The sequence below is a fragment of the Salvia splendens genome, chromosome 3 (genome assembly GCF_004379255.2).
Source record: "Salvia splendens isolate huo1 chromosome 3, SspV2, whole genome shotgun sequence".
Classification (NCBI taxonomy): domain Eukaryota; kingdom Viridiplantae; phylum Streptophyta; class Magnoliopsida; order Lamiales; family Lamiaceae; genus Salvia; species Salvia splendens.
In genome coordinates, this window is record NC_056034.1 from 2792315 (window position 1) to 2815226 (window position 22912).

Below are 22912 nucleotides of genomic sequence, written 5' to 3' on the forward strand. Positions count from 1 at the left end.
TAGGTATAAATACATTTGTAGGCAAAACTGGCACGGCATCTAGGGTCACGAAGTGTAGTGGTGTGCCCTCATTCTGTCTCTCCTTTCTCGGTAAAACTCAATAACACACTCTCTCTCTTCGACCTTGTTTTTTCAAGTTTTTTATAATCTGCATATGAACTCTCTTTTCCAAATTAAAAAAAAAATATTAATTTACCAAATTGAGTACAGAAGTTCAACTGCTTCACCACTAGCATCCTGCCTTTAACCAAAGAGCGTCGCTTCCAAGGCAAGCATTAAATCAAAATTTACCTATAAGCTTTCTATTTTCGTTTATTTTTTCGGTTTTCTCTCTCACGCGCGCACGCACACGGAGGGGAAGGGAGAGAGAGATGTGAAATATTCTCTATTGTTGATAACGATAATGATGATGTTTCCTTAGAACTCACCTGATCTTTTGAAAAGATCTGGATATTTATTTAATTCTCTCTCAATTTGGATTTTATGCATTCGAGTATAAATTGACATCTGTTTTCTGTTTAATTGTACGAATGTCTTGTGCTGGGCTGAAGAGGAGTTACTGATTTTATTAGGTATTCTGAAATTTCTCTTCAGCTGAGCTGCATTGTGCGTTCTGGCTTGAATAATTTTATTCGTTGAATTTTGGGGAAACTTTCTTCTGTTTATTTCTGCTTTTACGTTGCTCTTGTTCAAAGCCTTTACGAATCGGTGCGTTGATTTGATTCGGTTGTTTTCATTTTAAAGGTAAAGAAATGGCTTATAGACAAGGATTGACACAGAAAAAACCTACTCAAAGAGCTACAGCCAATAACAATTCTTCCGCGTCGTCGACGACATCATCATCTCGCCAGTTTCCGGAGCCTTCCATAGACTGCCTGAGTTCGCCGGCATCGTCGTCTGCACGAAGTAAACCTCAGTATACATACTCTGAAAGTGTTATGGATGTTGAGAGGTCTAAAGAGAATGTTACAGTCACAGTGCGGTTTCGACCACTCAGGTATATTAATGAAAGCTATGTTTGCGAAATTGAAGACATCAGCTTTGGCTTTAGTATGATCCCATGGTGAATTTCTGAGTTTCTACTTGTGTAGTCAGAGGGAAATCCGACAAGGAGAGGAGATTGCGTGGTATGCAGATGGGGAAACTATTGTGAGGAACGAGCATAATCCATCAATTGCTTACGCATATGGTAATGTATAGAGTTGAATTATTGCACTGATACTATATCATTACACAATTCCGGACTAAGTTTTCTTCTTTTTGGAGGTGGAGAATAGTTTTATTAGGATATCTCATGCACTCTAGTATATTACTTAAATATTTTTTTGTCCTCAACAAGTCTGATTATACATTAAACTTCAACCACTGATAATTCTGTGAAGCATCTGTTTCTTACCCCCAAAAGTCTGAATAGACATTAAATTTCTTCTGTTTCACTATGTATAATGATTTCCAGATCGAGTATTTGGTCCAACCACCACAACAAGGCATGTATATGATGTTGCTGCACAGCATGTGGTTAATGGTGCAATGGAAGGAATCAACGGTATGTTTTTTTCTGGTTGAGATCTTTTAGTTTTTAGTTACATGATCTTCTGTTTGCTTTGACTTGGATAGGACTTTCTTGTTTAAAAGTTAAAACTTGCTACTAAATTATTCATCATAAGGAAGATGCTGACCTTAAAAGAAGTTATCCAGCATGTAAGGACAATAGAACTTGAAAATATAGTGTTTTATTGGTGGTTGTTTATTTATTGCTGAGGGTTATACATGCTTGACTAAATTTATGAGGATACAACTGTAAGCATGACACATTGTAATTTATTTACATGCTAAAATGCTAAAATGTCCTTACTTACTCTTTACATAGTGAAAGAATAGTATTATCTTTCATGAGGAAAGATAACAGTAGACTTTTTTGTTGTTTCCTATATTGACCCGATCTTCTTAATGGTAGCCATTTCATCTTTTTCATTTTCTTCAATTACAGGTACTATGTTTGCTTATGGGGTCACTAGCAGTGGAAAGACTCATACCATGCATGTAAGAAAATTTCTTCTGTCCTGTATTAAGTTTGTCTACAGTTTAACATGTTAAAGTTAGAAAGTTCTATTTGATTTTTCTTGGTACCTTCTAGTTATTCCTGTGCTTCCTAAATTGATAGTACTAGTAGGTTACATGTCTTCATAATGAAATTCATAAACCAGATTGTCAATATTAATAATCAAGCACAAGGCTGGCTAGAAGTGAATTCAACTTGATATCCTGCCATATTGCTTCCTCACACATCCGTTTTCACATGTATGTAACATCTTTACATAGCAGCCACATGGAAGTGTAAAGGGTTTGTGTTAGATGTATGGCCTATGCTAATTAATGTGTCTTGATAGTAAGCTTAATGTTTCTCATATTGCATACTTGGCTGTATCACATTTGCATCAGGTGCTCTCATGTGAAACCTCACCATCTCTTTGCTGCACTTACATCAGAAACTAAGAATTAGATAATGTTATTCTATAGGGTGATCAGAGGTCTCCTGGTATCATCCCTTTGGCTGTAAAAGATGCTTTCAGCATTATTCAAGAGGTATCAAATATTACTTGGTGGTATTGCTTTCTTCTGTATTATGTTCCGATTTTATTGGTTGCATTGTCTTGTGACATCCGCAGACTCCAACTCGGGAATTTCTCCTTCGTGTTTCATATTTGGAAATCTACAATGAGGTATGATTCTAATCAATCTTCAGCTTCCTGGATTCATGAACACTGTTTGCTGTACCTAATCTTACTATCATGCAAGTGTTTGTTATGAAGCAAATATCTAGAATAAAATGGTCTGGTATAAGAGGTCAGAAAAATATCTAGGATCCACCGTTTTCAGCCAACAATTACACTTATGGGTTCAATAGTCTCCTTTGATACTCACCTTGTTATCCTTCTAAAACTTTGCCGTATGTGCAGCCTATGGCTTCCCAATCTTCCCTGTTATTTCAACTAAATCAGTTATAAGAAACAATTTTATCATTTCCTTTGTTTCTTGGCTTCTATCAACCCTAAGATGTGTGTGACCATGTGAGTTTGTTGGGCTCTCAAGAAAGCTTTGCTACTGGCTTTTGTCCATACTGTAAGTAGTAATATTGGAACTTGTGTGCCCCTGATGCGGTGATGCCTAGCATTTTCTATCATACTTTTCTCTTTTCTATTGCAAGTAGATACTTTTGGTACAGTGGTACTATTGTGTGTGATTTATATTTCTTTAGTTTCCATTTAAAATTAGTCAACTTCCTTAGGGTTCTGTTTAATGCCTTTATATTATCAGGTTGTTAATGATTTGCTGAACCCTGCTGGACAAAATTTGAGAATTAGAGAAGATGCACAGGTAATATTTTCGCTCATTTTAAATTGGGAGATCTCCTTTAGTATATTTGAGGAATTATGTTCTGTGATTTGTGAATTCATTTTCTGGTATAATAAGCTCGTGACTTATTTTACTTAAGTTATCTACTTCTCCTTTTAGAAGAACCAAATTGGAAATGAATCTGAACTTGACCACCAAGTTCACTATTCAGTATCAATAGTTTATCCAAAGACCAATAACCCTATTATGACCAGGACATATCTGAATTTATGATCTCATGTCGGTAACAATTCATGATTTATGTCTACTGATATTTTACTAATTTCTAGAAAATTTGCCCGATTGGTTGTAGGGAACCTTTGTTGAAGGAGTTAAGGAGGAAGTTATATTATCCCCAGCACATGCTCTATCCCTTATTGCAGCAGGAGAAGGTAACACTTGGCATCTTTGATGTGTCATAGCGCATGCTCTATTTTACGAATCTCTTATTTCACATGTAGGTTCCCTGGTTATTAATTTATGCTAAGGGATGCAAGGTTCCTTTGCTTTGTGTGCCATACTATTTTAACTGAAGACCAACATCCTGTTTAGTCACTTCCATTTTCAAATGCTTCAATATAAGATTAAATTTTTTTAGCACCTCATAATGGACTGAGGGCTGGATTCACTTTATTGTATTTCTTAGTTTGTCATGATACCCTTGGCCTTTTGTATCTGTGGTTATGCTGAAGTTAGCTATATTATGATTGCTAATGATAAAAGATTCATGTTTCAATCTGGTGGAATTATGAAGTAAGTAACATTTTAATATATGTCAAAAAGTTGTGTTTCTTGTTCCATTCTGCAGAGCACAGACATGTGGGTTCAACAAATTTCAATTTGCAAAGCAGTAGAAGTCATACAATCTTCACACTGGTATTCAGTTATTTGCTAAGCTTAAATTTCTTAAATGCAGATTTTAGTGGTCTTTTCCTTCCATCCGTTCCATGATTCTACTGGCAGTATGATAAAATTGTTTGCTTTGCAGACTATAGAAAGTAGCCCTTGTGGTGAATACTCAGAAGGCGAGGCTGTTACCTTGTCTCAATTGGTATTTGTTTTTCCTTCGTCTACTTCCCTAAAAAGATTGTACGAAGATTTTACTGAACTGTTCTGTCCTTATGGTATAAATTGTTTCAGTAACTCCTCCTTTCTAAATTATATTGGCAGAACCTGATTGATTTAGCTGGTTCTGAGAGCTCAAAGGCCGAAACAACAGGCTTGCGTAGAAAAGAGGGTTCATACATCAACAAGAGCTTGTTAACTCTTGGAACTGTAAGTCCTAGATCTTTGTGATTATTCTTATATTGTCCCTAGACAAACTTATCATTCTAGTGCACACACTATTCCTGACACCAACCGGTACACACTCCTTGACACAAATGGGATGAAGATACACATGCTTAAATCTGGTGGCCGGTGTTTTTGCATTGCCAATCATTTAAACCTTTTGCAGATTTAATCCTTTGTGATTTGTTTGTGTAATCAATATAATGTTTGTTAGTGATGATGTAATCTGTGCCTGCAATAGGTTATCTCAAAATTAATGGATGGGAAATCGATGCATGTCCCTTATAGAGACTCCAAATTGACGAGGCTTCTCCAGTCCTCACTCAGTGGCCAAGGACGTGTATCTGTAAGAGTTCAAGCCTGTATATCTGCTGCAAATTGATGTCTGTTTTGTCTATCTTAATGATTCTAGCAAAGTAGCAATAGATGTCTTGTTAATTTGAAGGGTGTAATCTTCTGGACTGCAAAGCTTTAGCTAAATTAATCTGGCGACCACTTTTAATTGGTTCTGTCAGAAGAAAAAAAATAGTCTTATCTTACACATGTTCGATTCAGCTGATTTGCAATATTACTCCCTCGTCAAGCAATTCTGAAGAGACACATAACACATTGAAGTTTGCGCATCGAGCAAAACATATTGAAATTCTAGCAGCGCAAAACAAGGTATGTTCAGTATAGATATCTCATTGTAACACCTTTTTAAAATTGTCCCATTGAAGCAATCCTGTGAACGTGCAGATAATCGATGAGAAATCATTAATTAAGAAGTACCAATACGAAATCCGCTGTTTGAAGGAAGAACTGGAACAACTGAAAAGAGGCATAATCACAGCTCCACAAATAAAAGACAGTGCAGAAGGTGATATTATGCTTCTGAAACAAAAGGTGATTCTCTATGCCCAAGGTTGATCAGGAATAATCTTAGTTTTACAGAACAATTTGATTTTGTTATATTGACCGATGGCTACATGTTATGGTGGTTTGACCCCTACAGCTAGAAGATGGTCAAGTGCGATTGCAGTCAAGACTGGAACAAGAAGAAGAAGCTAAAGCTGCATTAATGAGCAGAATACAAAGGCTGACTAAATTGATTCTTGTATCTACCAAAACTTCCCAATCACCTAAATTTTCTCAACGATCAGGACCAAGAAGAAGACATTCCTTTGGAGAAGAAGAGGTTTTATGTACCTTCCACATTCCTTTCTTTCCATCATCTGGGAATGTGGGTGGGTGATTAGAACTTATGTCATTCCATGATAAAGTGCTCCTTTGTTTTGATGTTACAGCTGGCTTATCTTCCACATAGACGACGTGATCTTGTCCTGGATGATGAAAGTGTGGATATGTATGTTCCTCTTGATAGTAGTGCCGAGACTGTGGATGAAAAATTGAGAGAAGAGAAAAGAACCAAGAAGACTGGATTGCTTAGTTGGTTAAAGCCTCGGGTGTGTGAGATACCATTTACTTATAAGAAATGTTGCTTTTTGACTGAGTCACTGACCTTGCTTTGTACATGGGGTCACTACTCACTAGAAACGTGATAGTGGCATAGGAGCCTTGGCAAGCTCTAGCGACAAGTCAAGTGGCGTCAAGTCAACAAGTAGTCCTTCAACACCTCAAGCTGATAGCACAAATAGTCACATGGAAGCCAGACATTCACATTCTTTACCCTCAGATAACACTCCTGTTGATCAAATGTCTGATATGAAGCATACTGAAGAAGTGTTTGAACCTGATGATACATATCTGGGGCAAGAGACTTCACTGGTATGCCATAAAGAACTATTGTTTGTTCTCTGTGAACTCTTCTTATTTAATTCTAATGACAGTTTAAAACAGCTCATATCTCTGATATTGTGCGGTCAACTTGCAATCCTCTTCATTTATTTTATAATTTTATATATGGTGTGACATTGATCAACTTTTGGATTACCTTTTTTTCCATTGTATACTTCTTATCAGGGCATTGTGAAGACTATGGATGAAATTGACTTACTGAGTGAGCAGCACAAAATTTTGTCGGATGAAGTGGCACTGCACATGAGTGCCTTAAAACGATTGTCAGAGGAGGCTACTCAAAATCCTAAGAATGAACATCTCCATGTAACTTTCTTTTACCTGTATTATTATGTTTAAAATTCAGTTTGGACATCCATCCTAGAGTATATCTTGTATATTTTCTATTTCAGGCAGAGATAAGAAATTTAAAAGAAGAATTTCACCAAAAAAGCAATCAGATTGCTTCACTGCAGCAGCAAATTGACTCCGTCATTCCTTATGCTGGACAGGACAAACTGGAGGAATCGCTGGTATTTTAAGATTTTATCAATTTTAGACACTTCTGTAGTATTTTAACTCATGTGTGTATAGTAACTATTATTTCACAATTCACACTGCAGTCAGTAGCTGATTTGATGACACAGTTAAATGAGAAGGCACTTGAACTTGAGGTAATTAATTGTGTATGTGAACTCTAACTATCTGCAACACTGCTGAAAAAAGTTAGCTTGTCATAATACAAACTAAATGAAGTCAAATCTCCTCTTTATGGGAATATTACAGCATTATTTATTTATTTGGATAGGAGTGGTCTGGTCCCCATTTCTCAAAGTCTTGATTGTAGTTATTATAAGGAAGCTGGATTTGCCCTGTCGATTTAGTCGAAACACTCACTATGTTAGAACAATTGAACAATCATTTTATGATGTTTTCACCAAAATTTATGTACATCAACTTGTTTCCAGGTCAAAACTGCAGACAATCGGGTTATCCAAGATCAACTGAACCATAAGGTGCCAAACTGGTCCATCATATTTAGAAGACAGTCTTGCATCATTTGATTGAAATGTGAGAGATATTTTTCTTTCCTTTTTTCATTTTAATCAGATTGCTGAGTGTGAAGAGTTGAAAGAGACAATTGTCTCATTGAGAGAAGAGCTATCCGATGTTGTTGAACAGAGAAACTTAATCCCATTGACCGGTCCTTTGCAAGGCTTTTCTGAAAGCAGAAACCTGCATATGGGATATCAAATTGGTAGAGAAAATTCAGTGCCGAAGGATTCAAATGGCACGTTGGTTCTACAAGCTCAGGTTCCAATCTTTCTTTTCCCTTCCGGCTTTCCCTGAACTATCAATTAATATAATACTTATAAGATACTCCATACTAATCTTGTGCTCTTTTTTAACATCTCTTAGGCAAGTAGGATTGAAGAACTAGAAAATAAATTAGCTGAACTGACAGCGTCAAGGGAAGATCTAGAGCAACGGAACCAGAAACTTGCCGAGGAGAGTTCATATGCAAAGGGATTAGCATCAGCTGCAGCAGTAGAGCTGAAGGCGCTTTCTGAAGAAGTTGCGAAGCTCATGAACCACAATGGAAGATTAGCGGCCGAGCTGGAAGCACAAAAGAAGGTACCAGCTCAGAGACGTACTGCCATTCCCAACAGGAACGGTCGGAAGGATGGTTATAGCAAAAAACCTGATCCAGCTGTCTTAGCCTCGGAGATGAAGAGAGAATTGACTGTTAGTCGCGAAAGAGAGCATTCGTTGGAAGCTGTACTAGCAGAAAAAGATCAACACGAAGTTGAATTACAGAGGAAAGTTGAAGAATCCAAACAGAGAGAAGCCTACCTAGAGAATGAACTCGCCAACATGTGGATACTTGTGGCCAAGCTCAAGAAATCTCAAGGAGCCGAGAATGATGAGTCGTCAAGGGAGAGCCTGAAGATTGATGACTCGTGAGAGTGAGATTGAGTTCGAACAAAATGATTTCAGTAGTTAGGCTTTGTAAGTGGTAGTAGGAGACGAGTTTTTGGTTGTGTAGTGCTTAGGTAGTTCGCTTTCTGGGCAATGTGAGGAGCCCCTTTTTTTTATCAAGTGTATCTTTCCTGGTTTGGTTTGTTGTGTTCTTTAGCTTGAATGGTGATTGTAAAAAGGTTTGACACCGTTTCTAATGCTAATTTATGGTGTACAATATGTAGCATCAGTTATTTCGGTCTTCAACTTGGTGTGTACATATGAAGCGTGTATCATATTTTCAAACAGCGTGACATGTATCTATTGATATTTTAGTTATCCACATACTGATCTGATATCATACTACTCATGTTATAGGTTTATTGCATAAATAAATTAAATAGTTACTTATTGATAAGTATGTTTAGGGTTAAATGGAGTAGCATTGTGGCGTTGGCATCCATGTTTCAATGCTGGAAAGAGATCGAACAATGAAGTGGCGTTGGCATTCAGATAGACGAGGGTTTCATCATGGTGATCCGTAAGATATGACAATATGTTACCAGAAGTTGAACTTGCATCATACTTGATCAATAGCTGAAAAAAGGTAATTAATATCCCTCCGACACATAGAGACTTTTAGGACAGTACGAGTTTTAATGCACGTTTGGAGCATTGTTAGTAGAGAATGAGACGAGAAAGAAGTGGACAAAAATAAAAGTGGACTATTTTTATGGGACGGATCAAAATGAAGAGAGTTTAATTTTATTGGACGAAACGAGTAGTAAATATTTATTTCAAAGACTGGTTGATTGGGATCAATAACTCAAAATTAGTAGATGTCATCCCATTCCATCCCTATAGTCAAAAACAAATTATATCGAGACAAATTAAACAAGAACTTACTCAAATACATAGTACAGAGCACTACTCTACTCCATCACAGCAACTCCACCAACCGCTTTGATTTTCTCTATAATGCTATTTGCCTCATCCTTTGTTACCTGCTGCTTCAGTATAACGGGTGTTTTTTCCACCAAATCTTTAGCTTCCTTCAGTCCCAGATCTGTAAAGGAACGGATCTCCTTTATCACTTTTAGTTTTGCACCTGCGTCGAATTTCTCTAACTTGATATCAAATGTGGTTTTTTCCGCCTTCTTAGCCTCAGCCTTGGACAATCCAGCACGTGCCCCGGCCTGGCCACCTGCATCCACTCCTTCAACATCAAGTGGTACCAGCTTGGGATGGCTTACCTTGAGATGCAGATTCGGACCTATTTTCACTCGCTCTTCAAGAGGCAGGGCCGCAATTTTTTCAGCAAGCTGAACAATTTTGTCTGAAGGTGGTGGTCTAGGTCCATATGGCTCATAGACATCTGGGTATTTGTATTTCTTAGGCTTGGATTTGGGATCTCTGGGAATAAAGTCAGGTTGAAAGCAGCGGTACTGCAAAATGTTGGTTTTTCGACACACGACTGGGTGGCCACGAGCAAGACGATACAAAGTAGCTAGTTTCATGGTTTATGGATTGGGATAACAATTAAGTGGGTATCACCAGTGCCCTTGCAGCAGCAAGATATGCATCTGTAGCTCCAACTGCAAACAAACTAGTCACTAGAAAGAAAAACCAAAAAAAAAAGAAAGGCAGACTATGATCATTTTCCTTTAACTATGAAACAAAGATAAAAAAGAAATACAAATATCTGTCACAAAGAGACACATGGAGACAAAAGCTCTAAACTATCAAACAAACTGAAAAATAAATTTCCCCTTGGTTTATAAATACAAGTGAAGCAAACAAAAGGAAATGCTTTAAAGCACTCTCCTATTATGCCCAGAAAAAAATAAGATAAAGCAGGTCAAAAGGTTCTGAAAGCCATACATGGCTGACAATCCATTAACATCTCAGGAGTTCACAACTCACACACAGAAATTATAAGGGAAAACAAATAGCAACTATAAATTGAAATGGAATGGTTAGGTGGGCACAAAATTGTGCTCTCTTAAAGTGTAGCATCTAGGGGGCGATCATTCTGTGGTTTATGCAGTTTTCCTAGTACTTTCAGATCAAAATGCCAAAAGCATCTCGGCAAATGCACAGAGTAGAAACAGATGTGGTTTATAAAACAATTGTATTATAGCGTTATGGTTTACAAAAACTGAAGGAAAAAAAAGTGCATTTGTCTGACATAGATATAAGTATTACAGTTAAACTAAACAGAAAAAAGTATAAGACTACATTAATTTATGTTATGATGTGTTATAGTATCAAATTAATCATAATATTAACATAGGTTAACTAGGACCGAGCAGCAAAAATCTATCAGATAGAGAGTTTGTCTTCATTTCTTAGGACTCAGAATATAATATAAGCAATTGATTGAGGATTATTCATAAAAAAGTTTCGAAGCAACAACAGCTACTGCTTGAGTGGCTTTAGCTTCTGTTATGGAATTTGGGGCAAAACTAAACTATCATTCTTGCTTCTTCAAACTATCATTCTTGCTTCGACAGACTATCATTCTTGTAGTTGAAAACTATCATTCTATGAGTTTCAAGCTATCATTCTATGGGTTATGGACAACTAATGAAGTGTTCAGGGACTGATGTGTAAAAGCTCAGGGTCTAATATGCAAATTCTTGTAATTTCTGTTTGAATTTTTCCTTCAAAACTTTGTATATAGAATGAGAGGAATGAGTTAGAGTCTCGGCTTCAGGGATCGAGCTGTGTAACTAACAAAAGTAAAAGAGAGTTCTTCATCTTGAGTTAGTTGGAATTCTTCCAGAGATTCAATAAAAAGTTCTTCACCGTTTCTCCTTGAGTTCATAAATTCTTGGTTACTCATTTTCAATCAGCATTGCGTGTGTTGTTCTTATTCGTTCAAGTATTGATCTTGATTGTGCTCGAGATCTGAAATTGATAGCGTTGAGCTGCTGTTTACAAATTGGCGTCGTCTGTGGGAACGAGAGAAGACGACGCATTCAAGTATGCCTACCGCAAAATTCGATGTTGAGCGTTTCACCGGCGAAAATGATTTTGGCCTCTGGAGATTGAAAATGAAAGCTGTTCTGATGCAGCAAGGTGTCTGGGATTATGTCAAATCCAAGATGGACAAGAAGGAACTTCAGGGGGTGGATGCGGCGAAAGCGCAGGAGCTGGAATATAAGGCTTATAGCTCAATCGTATTATGCCTCAGTTATAGGGTTTTGAGGGAAGTCCAGAAAGAAGATGATGCCGCAGGAGTATGGGAAAAATTGGAGAAAATCTACATGGAGAAGTCGATCTCAAATAGGTTGCATCTCAAGCAAAGATTGTTCAACTTTAGATTCTCGGACTCCAAGAATCTGGCGGATCAGCTGGAAGATTTTCGAAAATGCATAGATGATCTTGAGGGTGTTGATGATCCTATGAAGGATGAAGATAAAGCACTGATGTTGCTCAATGCTCTGCCCCCGATTTTTGAACAATTCAAGGACTCCATACTTCTAGGGAGAGATTCCAAGGTGACTTTGGAAGAAGTTTATTCTGCATTAAAATTGAAAGGAATGCAGAAATCCATCAACAAACCGATTGATCAAGCAGCTGAAAGTCTGAATGTGAAAGCAACCTCAAAGAAGCCGTTCAAGTTCAAGAAACAATCATCTGATAAGTGGAAGCCAAAGTTTGCAAAAGATGGAGATCAAAGGAAACAAGAAGCTGTTTCTGGTGTAAAAAACCAGGACACATCAAGCAGAATTGCTTTGCTTGGAAGAAAAAGCAAGCTGAAAATCATAAGGAAGAAGGAACTGCGGCAATCACTGAAGAAATTGAAGAAGCTAGAGCTCTAAATGTGGTCCAGAGAAGTCCTATATCCAAGTTATGGATCATGGATTCTGGCTGCAGTTTCCATATGTCCTCAAATCTTGAATGGTTCATGGATTTCAAGGAATCTGATGGCTCGGTGCTGCTGGGAGATGATCACGTTTGCGATGTTAAGGGTGTGGGGAAGATATGTTTGAGGATGGATGATGGATCTATGAGAACTCTCACTGATGTGAGGTACATCCCATCCATCAAAAGGAACCTGATATCCTTGGGGCTTCTTGAGAAGAATGGCTATCGATTGACTCTTTTTGGTGGAGAGATGCTTGTTACAAAGAATGGGGAAACGATCATGAAGGCTATCAGAAACAATGTGCTCTATTATCTACAAGCTGAGGCAGTGGCTGGTATGGCTAACTCTACTTCACAGATCATCAATTGGCATGCTAGGCTGGGCCATGTGGGAGACACCGGGCTGACACAGCTGGTAAAGCAAGGCATTATTCAGATGGATGAATCTGGGATACAGAGAGCCATTGGATCATGTGAAGAGTGCATTCTTGGAAAAAGCAAGAAGCTACCATATGGAGTAGGCAAACACAACTCAACAGAGCCTCTCCAATATGTTCACAGTGACATATGGGGCCCTGCACCAGTGAATAGCATTGGAGGAGGCAGGTATTTCTTATCCTTTGTGGATGATTTTTCAAGGAAGGTTTGGATTGTGATCATGAAAGATAAATCAGAGACATTTCAAAGATTTAAAGAATGGTGCACTGAGGTTGAGTTGGAGAAAGGAAAGCCATTGAGATGTCTAAGGACTGACAATGGGCTGGAGTTCTTATCCCATGAATTTGATGAGTTCTGCAGAGCCAAGGGTGTGAAGAGACATAGAACAGTCCCACACAACCCCCAACAAAATGGGGTTGCAGAGAGGATCAATAGGACCATTCTTGAAAGAGTCAGATGCATGTTGATAGCCTCTGGAATGTCAAAGCCTTTCTGGGCTGAAGCAGCCTCCACTGCTGTTGTCCTGATCAACAAATGTCCATCAGCTGCTATTGAGAATCAAACCCCAGATAGTAGGTGGTATGGCTCTTATGGAGATTATTCCATATTAAGGCCATTTGGGTGTAGAGCATATGCCCATATTAAACAAGGAAAGTTAGAGCCAAGGGCTCTCAGATGTGTGATGATAGGCTATCAAAAGGGGGTTAAGGGCTACAGATTATGGTGTTGTGAGGAAGGAAATAAGAAGGTGGTGATCAGTAGAGATGTCATCTTCAGGGAGTCAGAGATGCCTTTCCTCAGTTCACAAGTCCAGAGAATTCAGATTGAGGTGGAGAGTCAGAAAAAAACCTCATCAGACACATCAGACAATAGCAGATCACCTGAACCTCAAACTGACAGCAAGACTCCAGAAAGATTGATAGCTAGAGACGGGGCCAGAAGAAATATAAAGCTGCCCTCAAGATTCAATGATTTTGATATGATGCACTATGCATTGGCTATAGCTGAGGAGATGGAGTATCATGAGCCCTCAACTTACAAAGAAGCAATAAGAAGCCCAGAGAAGGACCAGTGGCTATTGGCTATGCAAGAGGAGATAGATAGTCTGTACAAAAACCACACCTGGATCTTGGTATTAAGACCCACTGATCAGAAAACAGTAGGTTGTAAATGGATTTTTAAGAAGAAAATTGAAGCTTTCAACAACAACCAAGTCAGATTTAAGGCTAGGTTGGTAGCCAAGGGGTTTACACAGAAGGAGGGAGTGGATTACAATGAAATATTCTCCCCCGTGGTTAAACACAGCTCCATTAGAGTTCTTCTTGCTATAGTTGCCCACAGAGATTGGGAATTGGAGCAACTTGATGTTAAAACCGCTTTTCTTCATGGAGAGCTTGAAGAAAAGATTTACATGGAGCAGCCTCCTGGTTTCATTCAACCAGAAAACGAAGGAATGGTGTGCTTGTTGAAGAGAAGCTTATATGGTCTCAAGCAAAGCTCAAGACAGTGGTATCTGAGATTTAATGCATTTATGCAGAAAATTGGTTTTGAAAAATCCCTATATGATCATTGTGTTTATGTTAAGAGAAGGGATGGAGTTGCTGTGGCATATCTGTTGTTGTATGTGGATGATATGCTAGTCTCAGCCAAGTATAAGGAAGAGGTGGAGTTAGTGAAGGCAGATTTGAAGGCTGAATTTGATATGAAAGATCTTGGGAAGGCAAAGAAAATTCTGGGCATGGAGATCATGAGGGATAGAGATTAGAGGAAAATATGGCTGACTCAGAAAGACTACATCAAGGATGTTGTTCATAAGTTTCAAATGAACAACAGTAGACCAGTGACTATTCCCTTGAGTCAGCAGTTCAAGCTCAGCACAAGTCAGAGCCCTGAGAATGATGGACAGAGGAGACAAATGGACAAGATCTCATATGCAAATATAGTTGGGAGCATCATGTACACCATGGTGTGTACAAGACCAGACATCAGCCATGCTGTTAGTGCTGTTAGCAGGTACATGGCAGATCCTGGCCTAGATCACTGGCATGCTTTAAAATGGATACTCAGATATCTGAATGGAACTCAGAACTATGGAATTTTATTTGATGGAAGTAAGGGAGTTGAGAAGCAGCCTATCATGGGGTATTGTGATTCTGATTTTGCAACAAATATAGATACAAGGAAGTCCCAATCAGGCTACATATTTTGTTTGTTTGGTGCTGCAGTGAGTTGGAGATCAAATCTGCAATCGGTAGTGGCACTCTCAACAACCGAGGCTGAGTACATATCCATGTCTGAGGCTGTGAAAGAGAGTATTTGGCTGAAAGGCATTTGCTCTGATTTTGGTGTTGATCAAGAAGCAGTAACAGTGCTATGTGATTCAAATAGTGCTATTTGTCTATCTAAACATCAGACATTTCATGAGAGGAGCAAACATGTGGATGTCAAGCTGCATTTTGTGAGAGATGAGGTTGAAAGAGGTTCAGTGAGGATTGAGAAAGTGGCTACTGAACACAATGCAGCTGATATGCTTACAAAAGTGTTACCCGGTTCAAAACTGAAGTATTGTATGGATTTGGTGAATCTAATCCAGCTAAAGTGAATGAAAGAAGTTGGAAGTGTTTGGAAGTTTGTTCAGTTGTGTCCCAAGGTGGAGATTTGTTATGGAATTTGGGGCAAAACTAAACTATCATTCTTGCTTCTTCAAACTATCATTCTTGCTTCGACAGACTATCATTCTTGTAGTTGGAAACTATCATTCTATGAGTTTCAAGCTATCATTCTATGGGTTGTGGACAACTAATGAAGTGTTCAGGGACTGATGTGTAAAAGCTCAGGGTCTAATATGCAAATTCTTATAATTTCTGTTTGAATTTTTCCTTCAAAACTTTGTATATAGAATGAGAGGAATGAGTTAGAGTCTCGGCTTCAGGGATCGAGCTGTGTAACTAACAAAAGTAAAAGAGAGTTCTTCATCTTGAGTTAGTTGGAATTCTTCCAGAGATTCAATAAAAAGTTCTTCACCGTTTCTCCTTGAGTTCATAAATTCTTGGTTACTCATTTTCAATCAGCATTGCGTGTGTTGTTCTTATTCGTTCAAGTATTGATCTTGATTGTGCTCGAGATCTGAAATTGATAGCGTTGAGCTGCTGTTTACAGCTTCAATTGGAGCTGTGAGTCAAAACAGAGGAGATTGAATAACCTTTGTTCAATGCTTAGCTTTAGGAAAGCCGAAAGTGACAAAAACTGTAGAATCCTTGCGTGGATATTATCGTAAGTAAGAATCCTTGTCTACGAGCTTCTGAACCTCAATATCCTTAAATTATTCCTCTTCAACAATATCTAATTCACCAGTGACGCAGTCCCAAAATAAGCTTACGCTTAGTAACATGAATATTGAAAATACATCAAAAGCAGGCTACAGATGCATCGATGCATCAGTTACGGCAAAATCAGACGTAAATTCCCCCCCCAAAAAAATACGAATTCAACTACATTCAAGATCCTGATCCTGATCCTGTGCCTTTACCAACAAATCAGAACCAGTGCGCACCAGACAAACTCACAACTCAATCTAAACAGACTAAACCGATATCACAGTAAAATAGGAACATTAATCAGAAGGAGAGCGAGAGGGAGAGATTACCGGAGGAATTAGGAGCTCGAGTATGTTTCGTCCTCCGAATCAAATGTGTGTTAATGTGTGTGAGAGAGAGTAACTCCACTCCGGCTTCGCACAGAAATGTTGCGAAGTGCGGGTTGAAGATTGAAGGGAAGAAGGTGGTGATTTGGGGATTGGGGGTTCGAGTTACAATTTATTTTATTTATTATTCATTATTAATGTCATTTTTACTACTCTATTCCAGATTCCCATTGTCCGAAGAAATTACTCCATATAATAGTTTTCTTATTTTAGGCCGTTCCCCAAAAAAATTTAACAAATAATATTCTTACAGTTCCTAAAAACATAACAGTTCCTAAATTTGTTGGTTTTAGATCAGAGCAATATTGACTTAAAATTTATAAAGCTTGTCGGTGATAATTGCACAACTTGTAAATTAATTCACACTTTAAAATGGGATTGAAATGTAAGTAGTAAAAAGATTGCTGAGAAAGAAGCATATGAATTGAAACATTATGCACTAGTTGAGACGTTTGAAAAAGAAAGTGATCTAGCAAGAGAAAGTAGTCAGACGCAATGAATAGTGTATCCTTTGTGAGCTCATACAAATGTCTACAAAATCAACAGGTGGGGAGAAAAATACAAGATGAAAAAACTAGGAAATCAGATTCCTGAAAAACTAAGATATTCCGGTTGTTTCATAGTAGTATACAAACAAATGGTTGTGCACTATGAAACAAGCTCTTCTGGTTCTTGTCGAAGAGACTTCAACTCTCCAAGGCTCAATGGTGTTGTGTATTGTGCGCCTTGCAGCGCTTTCGCCAAGCAGTAGCCTAACGGCATTGAAACAGAAAACGAAACAGCATTTCCTATTTGCATGTACCTGTAATAACAGTAACACATAAACTACAGCAAAAGATGACTGTCCTACGAAAATCGGGAATGAAACTCTTATGTGCTTTGAGAGGATCTTGACAAATTTGAATGAAATTAATGGGATAAGCAGGTATGGAATGTAGAAGACTAATTGAGCTTGTCGTTCGAGGTCGGCAAACTATAAACCAAAATTTTCACAAAAGTTATAACTACACGTTACAGTGTAAATGGCCTACGCCTTGTACTGTAACTCTCCTATTTTATTCTCTATTGTCTTTTTCATGTCTCTCTCCACTTATTCCTTAATCTTTATGATAAAAAAACCACGTCGACTATAGTAGATGGAAGGGTAATTGAATATGTACAAAAAAAAGGACAGAAGCCACATTTCCGATGTCACTGCACTTCCGAACACAAAAGTAAAAAATTTGCAAACCACCAAAAATAATCAAAGTTTATAAGGTGTATCATGAGTTTGGCAAAGTTTACAAGGGTGAGACTGGATATTGTACTATAGTTTCTGGATAGGTAAGAGCGCCGGCAAACACTATGCACATTTTACCTGTCAAAAGTGGTTTCCACAATTTTACTAATGTAAAACCCATTCCACAAACTGCATTTCCTTCCAACGAGCCAATATCATTTACTTGAAACTTATCATCATGAAAAAGATTAAGAGTGCATGCTATGTGACAATGACTTCATTTTGAATCTAGAACAGTTCTTATATACTATGCTGGATAGCATAACCAAAGCACATAAAAGGAACTGGAATTCTTGACGATGAAATAACATTTGCTAGACATTCAGAAATACATATAGCAGTCTCAACTCTGAAGACACTCAACAAGTTGTAATCAGAGCATCCCAAGAAATTCATGGAGTAGAAACACTAGCACAATGACAAAAAATCGATAAACCGACTCAAGAACAACTCAATCCAGAGAGTCTGGACTATGGAGTACTTCAAAATACTTCCTCCAATTTAAGCAATTTTGAGTGAATGACTGACAGGTAAAGAAAAACTCAAACAACAATAATATACTCCTATTAACATGACTCCAATCCATTGACAAAGAAGGAAGAAACCAGTCTTAGTAAAACATTCATAACAGACTACAAACAGCTAAAGATTATTAAGTAGAAACTTTTCCCTTCAAGTTTTGAGCGAAGGCCATAACATATGAATACATCAACAAAGAAGGAAGGTCGTACAATCATAAAAAAAAATCGGGTACAAACTTGTTACATGAAAAGTATTCCCTTCAATTTTAACAACTCTAAGCAAATAAAGGCAACTATATGTAGAGCCACAAGAAGAATAACAAATTAATAGATGGGCAATTCATTGACAAAAACTTACAAGATTTTTAGTTTTCTATGATGTATAGGAAGACTAAATTAACGAAGATCTACATTTGGAGCTTCTTGAATTGAACTAAGGTTATATGATGATTTAGCGAATTTTTGATGGGAATAAATGCAAGTAATAAATGAAGATCACAACACTGAAAATTACGTGGTTCGATTTACTGAGGTAAATCTACGTCCACGGGAAGAATAGAGGGCAAATTTGTATTGCTTGATCCAGCTTACAGATTACAATACTGATTTGCTATATGAGATTCAGGATCTAGAGAACTTAACCCTGGTCTATCTGATCTAAGTTCTATTTATACATTCGAACTAAGATCGTGGTTTGCAGCCCTGGTAGGGGGGTTGATAACTGCTTAATACCACTAAATAGATCGTGGGTGTAATGGAGGTCGTGGAGATCCTGCATGGGTCCACTATCTCCTTGTTCGGTCGAATACTGAGACCGAACTGCTGAACTTTGCCGATCAGCTTTTGCCGATCTGAGAGTTGAGCTCGATTGGTCGGCTTTTACCGAGCTATAGGCTGTGACCGAACTCTTTGGTTGTGCCGAACTGATACTCTTTCTTGGGTTTTGGGCTGATGGGCCGTCACTGCTATTGGGCTCGCAATTATTGTTTAGTTGTTTAGTTCGTATCCCATCACCACCCCCCCCGAAAAGCGAAGTGAATCACTTCGGCATTTTGGATAAGTGTAAGGGGGAGGCTGACGTCAGGGGACGTGCTCTGCACGTGTCTGCATTAAATGTGACAGCAAATCCGGCCAGAGAATCCAGAAAAAGTGGGATTTGAAACGGTGCGACGAATTTGAAACGCCTCTGCGAATCTGATAGATATTTCCTTTCTTCATCATTGGAACACTTTTGCGATTATTTCTTCTGCATTCTCTCTCTTTTTCGTAAAATTTTCTTCCGCTTCTTCAAGAAATTCTTCAGAGACTTTCGACCATCAAAGAGTAAGAATCATGTCTTCTTCTTCTGAAACTGTTTCTGAATCAGGTAGTGGTAGGAAGGGGGGTAAGGGATCTTCTGGCCGGAAAAAGTCCGGGGAGAAGACGGTAGAATATTTTCACAGCATTTTGAGTAAGGATACTGTGATATCCTTACACAGAAAATATTTTCTTCCTGGGGGGTTAGTGGTGATTCCCGACGACACTCATAGGGCTAACTCGCCGCCGGAGGGTTATGCCACCGTTTACGAAGCCTGCTTAGAATGCGGGCTTCATTTCCCTCTTCCCCCCGCCTTTGTAGAGCTTCTTGATTTTTTCCAACTTCCTTTAGGTCAGGTGACTCCAAATTCTTGGAGGCACTTATCGGCCTTTGCTGCCGAGCTGCGTAGACTAGAAAAGGATCTGTCTCTGAGGGCAATCCTTAATTTCTTTCAGTTTAAGAGAAAGGGATCCTGGTTTTACTTGATCCCTTTACAGCCCTTTAGAGCCTTCTGTAAAACCAAATGGCCGATGTGGAAAAATCGCTTCTTTTTTTACAATAGGACAGCGGCTCCGGACTTTTCCTGGAGAGGGCCGAAGTCCGTAATTCCTCATCCTCGGGTAGAACCGTTGGACGAGCTCGAGGGCGGGCTCAATAAGATTCCCATGATTAGGAAACAGTATTTGGAATCTGAGCTCGTCAAGGGTGACTTCGTGTTCGACTCCTCGTCTTCGGACGAAGAGACTGAGGGTGAGGATTTCTTTTTTATGCTTTACTGCTTTAGCGGCGAAAACTAACTTTGTTTTCTTACTTTTTGGCAGAGAAACAGAAAAACACCAGCTCGGCGTCTGATGCCGAGAAGAATCCGAAGAGGCAGAAGACCTCTTCGAGTCAGTCTTCGGATCCAAAAAAGCCGGGATCGACCTCGGCAAGGGGGAAGGCGAAGACTCAGAAACCCCCAAAAGCGCCAGAGAGAGACATTGTCCAGGGGGGTTATGGATCAGGAGTGGTTACGGCCACTTCGGAACATATCTCTGAGCCCTTTTTATGGCCAAAAGACTTTGTAGAGGTGAATTTTCTTCTTGATTTTCTGGCTTTGCTTCTTTCCTATATTTTTTTTGTGGCCCCTCTGTTGACTTTTTCCTTTTTCCATTTTCAGAGGAACAATATGCTCTGCAAACTCGTTACAGTTGAACTCTCTAAAGCGTCCAGCGATTATGATGAGATGCAGAGGAATTTGAATGCTGCTCGTCACCAGGCCGAACAGGCTCGGGCAGACTTTGAGAGGGCAAGGGCCGCTATGATCTCGGCTCAGGATGAAGCCCAGCGTGCCAAAGACCAGCTCATCATCCAGAGAGAGCGGTCGAAACAGAGGGAGGCGGCTGCCGTGGTTGCTCAGGGGGAGGCTCTCCGTGTTTACACGGAGAAACTCTTTTTGAGCAATCAATTTTCGGCCCTTATCGGTGATCTGCTGAAATTGATGACCGATAATGTTGAGCAGGAACCCGAAGTCGTCTTGCCGCTGTATGGCCGAGAGATTGCAGCGCGTCTCCAGAGTCTGCCGCTCCTTGAGGAGCTTGCGTCTTCATCGGTCCTGCTTTCTGCTGAACGAGTCCGTACTTGCCGTGCTGACCGTAACGAGAACATGGAGGCCATCTTTGCCTCCTTGGGGCCTGTTTCACCCGCTTCAATTTTCAAAGAAGAGGGTGAGCAGGAAAATGAGGCCGGCAAGGAGACCGAGCAGAAGGATCAGCAGACCGGCGACGGGCACGCCGAGCAAGAGGTGCAGCAGATCGGCGATGGGGGCGCCGAGCAGGAGGGAGGGAGGAGGGAGGCCGAGGCTGAGACCGAGGTCGACAAGGAGAAAGAAGCTGAAACCCACAGGGAAGCCGGAGACGAAACTGGCGGAGTATGATTTCGTCTCCCTTCTCTTAGTTTAGTTTCTTTCTTTCTATTTGTAAAATGGCCTTGAAGCCCTCCTTGTGTAAATTTTTTCTTGTGAATGAAAAAAATTCTTCTTTCTACACTCGTGTCTTCCTTATAGCTCTTCTTAATCTCTTTTACTCCTATTGTGGTTTACTGCCTGCTCGGTAAACTGAAATGCCGAACTGACATAGCTGCTTCGTATTCTTAACTCTAAGGAGCTGGAGGTACTTCACTGGAAGCGGCTATACTCTTTGGCTTTAAATGAAGCTGAGAAAAAAGCTATAGATGACCAGATGAAGTATGATGAACTCTTGGCTCGTTTAGTGGAGCTGGAGTCCAACAATAAGGACTTAGAGTGCATAAAGAAAGATCTGAAGGCCGAGCTGAATACTGTCATCGCTGAGAGGACTGCATATGAAGATTTCATCTGCGGGCGCGGGGGAATGACTATATCTGAAGTTCAGAATCAAGTTGATGAACTGTGGGAGAAGCTTCATGTACTCCGGAAGAACAATGTGCTGGAGAGCTCGGCTTGCCAACAAGTTGTGAAATCATTGCGGCGCTTGGCTTCTCTGTACGACATCATTCTTTCCCGGCGTCCCTCAATCGAGAGATTCCTTAGCCGTTTCCCGCTAACAGATGCTCACACTCCAACTCAAACCTCTAATCCACTTACTCAAAATTCTACTCCAAATCAGCAACGGACTCAGGAGCAACCGGAAACGTCAAGACAAGAACGCCCTGAAGTTCGTAGAGGAGTTGTGAATATGAGTGAGCAAGATCAGCGAATGCTTCGTGAAGAGACTCTTCGCCGCCGAGGTGCTAGAACTTCCCGGACTCAGGGAAGAGGCGGTAGGTCGATCAGAGCATCTCGTCCACCTACTTATTCTTCAACTGCTCGGAACGCCCGAACTCAGCATCATGAGGATTTTTCGGATAGGTGGCTCAACTTTAGCAATCGTAGACAGTAGAATAGTCCTTTGTAATGGTGTAACGCATTCTCGTAGGGCAGCGGAATTGTATGCCCAACAAGACTTAGTAAATGAAATTTTTTCATTTCGCTTCTATCACTGCGTATTTACAGTTCAGCGATTTTTTATTTCATTTATTGTACTCGTCCTCGGTCTTATGAAGTAAACTCTTCTTTGACCGGACTTAGTTAGTGTCCTTATTTGGCGAGTTTTATCGCTTGGATAGGACTTTCCCTAGTTAACCGGAGTGGTTTTCGGCTTATTGCAGTTCGTTTCAGACGAATTGCTTGTTTCTTAAGCTGAATTGTGGAATCTTGTATCTTCCTTAGAAGCTTGGACTCACAATTGTCTTTAATACATGATCTAAAAAAAGGGGATCAGCCTTTAAGGAACAATATACCTCAGTAACATTTATAAGAGACAAAACGCACATAGAGAGACAAATAAAAAGGACGAAAAAGATTTTAATCTTTTAAAAAACGA

The 22912-nt window shown here is 39.4% G+C and overlaps 2 protein-coding genes across 7 annotated transcripts; one reads left to right on the plus strand and one right to left on the minus strand.

Annotated features, from left to right (window-relative positions):
* The first annotated feature begins 70 nt into the window (after positions 1-70).
* On the plus strand, positions 71-8688 carry LOC121794350 (kinesin-like protein KIN-7K, chloroplastic). 4 transcript variants are annotated; one of them, XM_042192475.1, is made up of 24 exons: positions 71-90; positions 745-997; positions 1092-1189; positions 1457-1546; positions 1991-2043; positions 2521-2586; positions 2670-2723; positions 3319-3378; positions 3710-3788; positions 4205-4272; positions 4385-4447; positions 4567-4671; positions 4928-5032; positions 5242-5349; positions 5425-5571; positions 5681-5863; positions 5973-6131; positions 6220-6453; positions 6649-6789; positions 6876-6995; positions 7086-7136; positions 7431-7478; positions 7573-7776; positions 7882-8688. In XM_042192475.1, the coding sequence occupies exons 2-24, from the start codon at positions 753-755 to the stop codon at positions 8425-8427; spliced, it is 3027 nt and encodes a 1008-aa protein (XP_042048409.1). In that variant the 5' UTR covers positions 71-90; positions 745-752; the 3' UTR covers positions 8428-8688. The 4 variants fall into 4 exon arrangements, with proteins under 4 accessions (XP_042048409.1, XP_042048408.1, XP_042048407.1 ...); XM_042192474.1 differs by lacking the exon at positions 71-90 and adding an exon at positions 116-268; XM_042192473.1 differs by lacking the exon at positions 71-90 and adding an exon at positions 296-572.
* Positions 8689-9212: 524 nt separating this feature from the next.
* On the minus strand, positions 9213-16569 carry LOC121794351 (50S ribosomal protein L7/L12-like). Of its 3 annotated transcripts, none has more exons than XM_042192479.1 (2): positions 16379-16569; positions 9213-10004 (listed from the first exon to the last, which is right to left on the minus strand). In XM_042192479.1, the coding sequence occupies exon 2, from the start codon at positions 9936-9938 to the stop codon at positions 9354-9356; it is 585 nt and encodes a 194-aa protein (XP_042048413.1). In that variant the 5' UTR covers positions 9939-10004; positions 16379-16569; the 3' UTR covers positions 9213-9353. The 3 variants fall into 3 exon arrangements, with proteins under 3 accessions (XP_042048413.1, XP_042048412.1, XP_042048411.1); XM_042192478.1 differs by having other exon boundaries at positions 9213-10034; positions 16379-16568; XM_042192477.1 differs by having other exon boundaries at positions 9213-10016; positions 16379-16567.
* Between the last annotated feature and the right edge of the window lie 6343 nt (positions 16570-22912).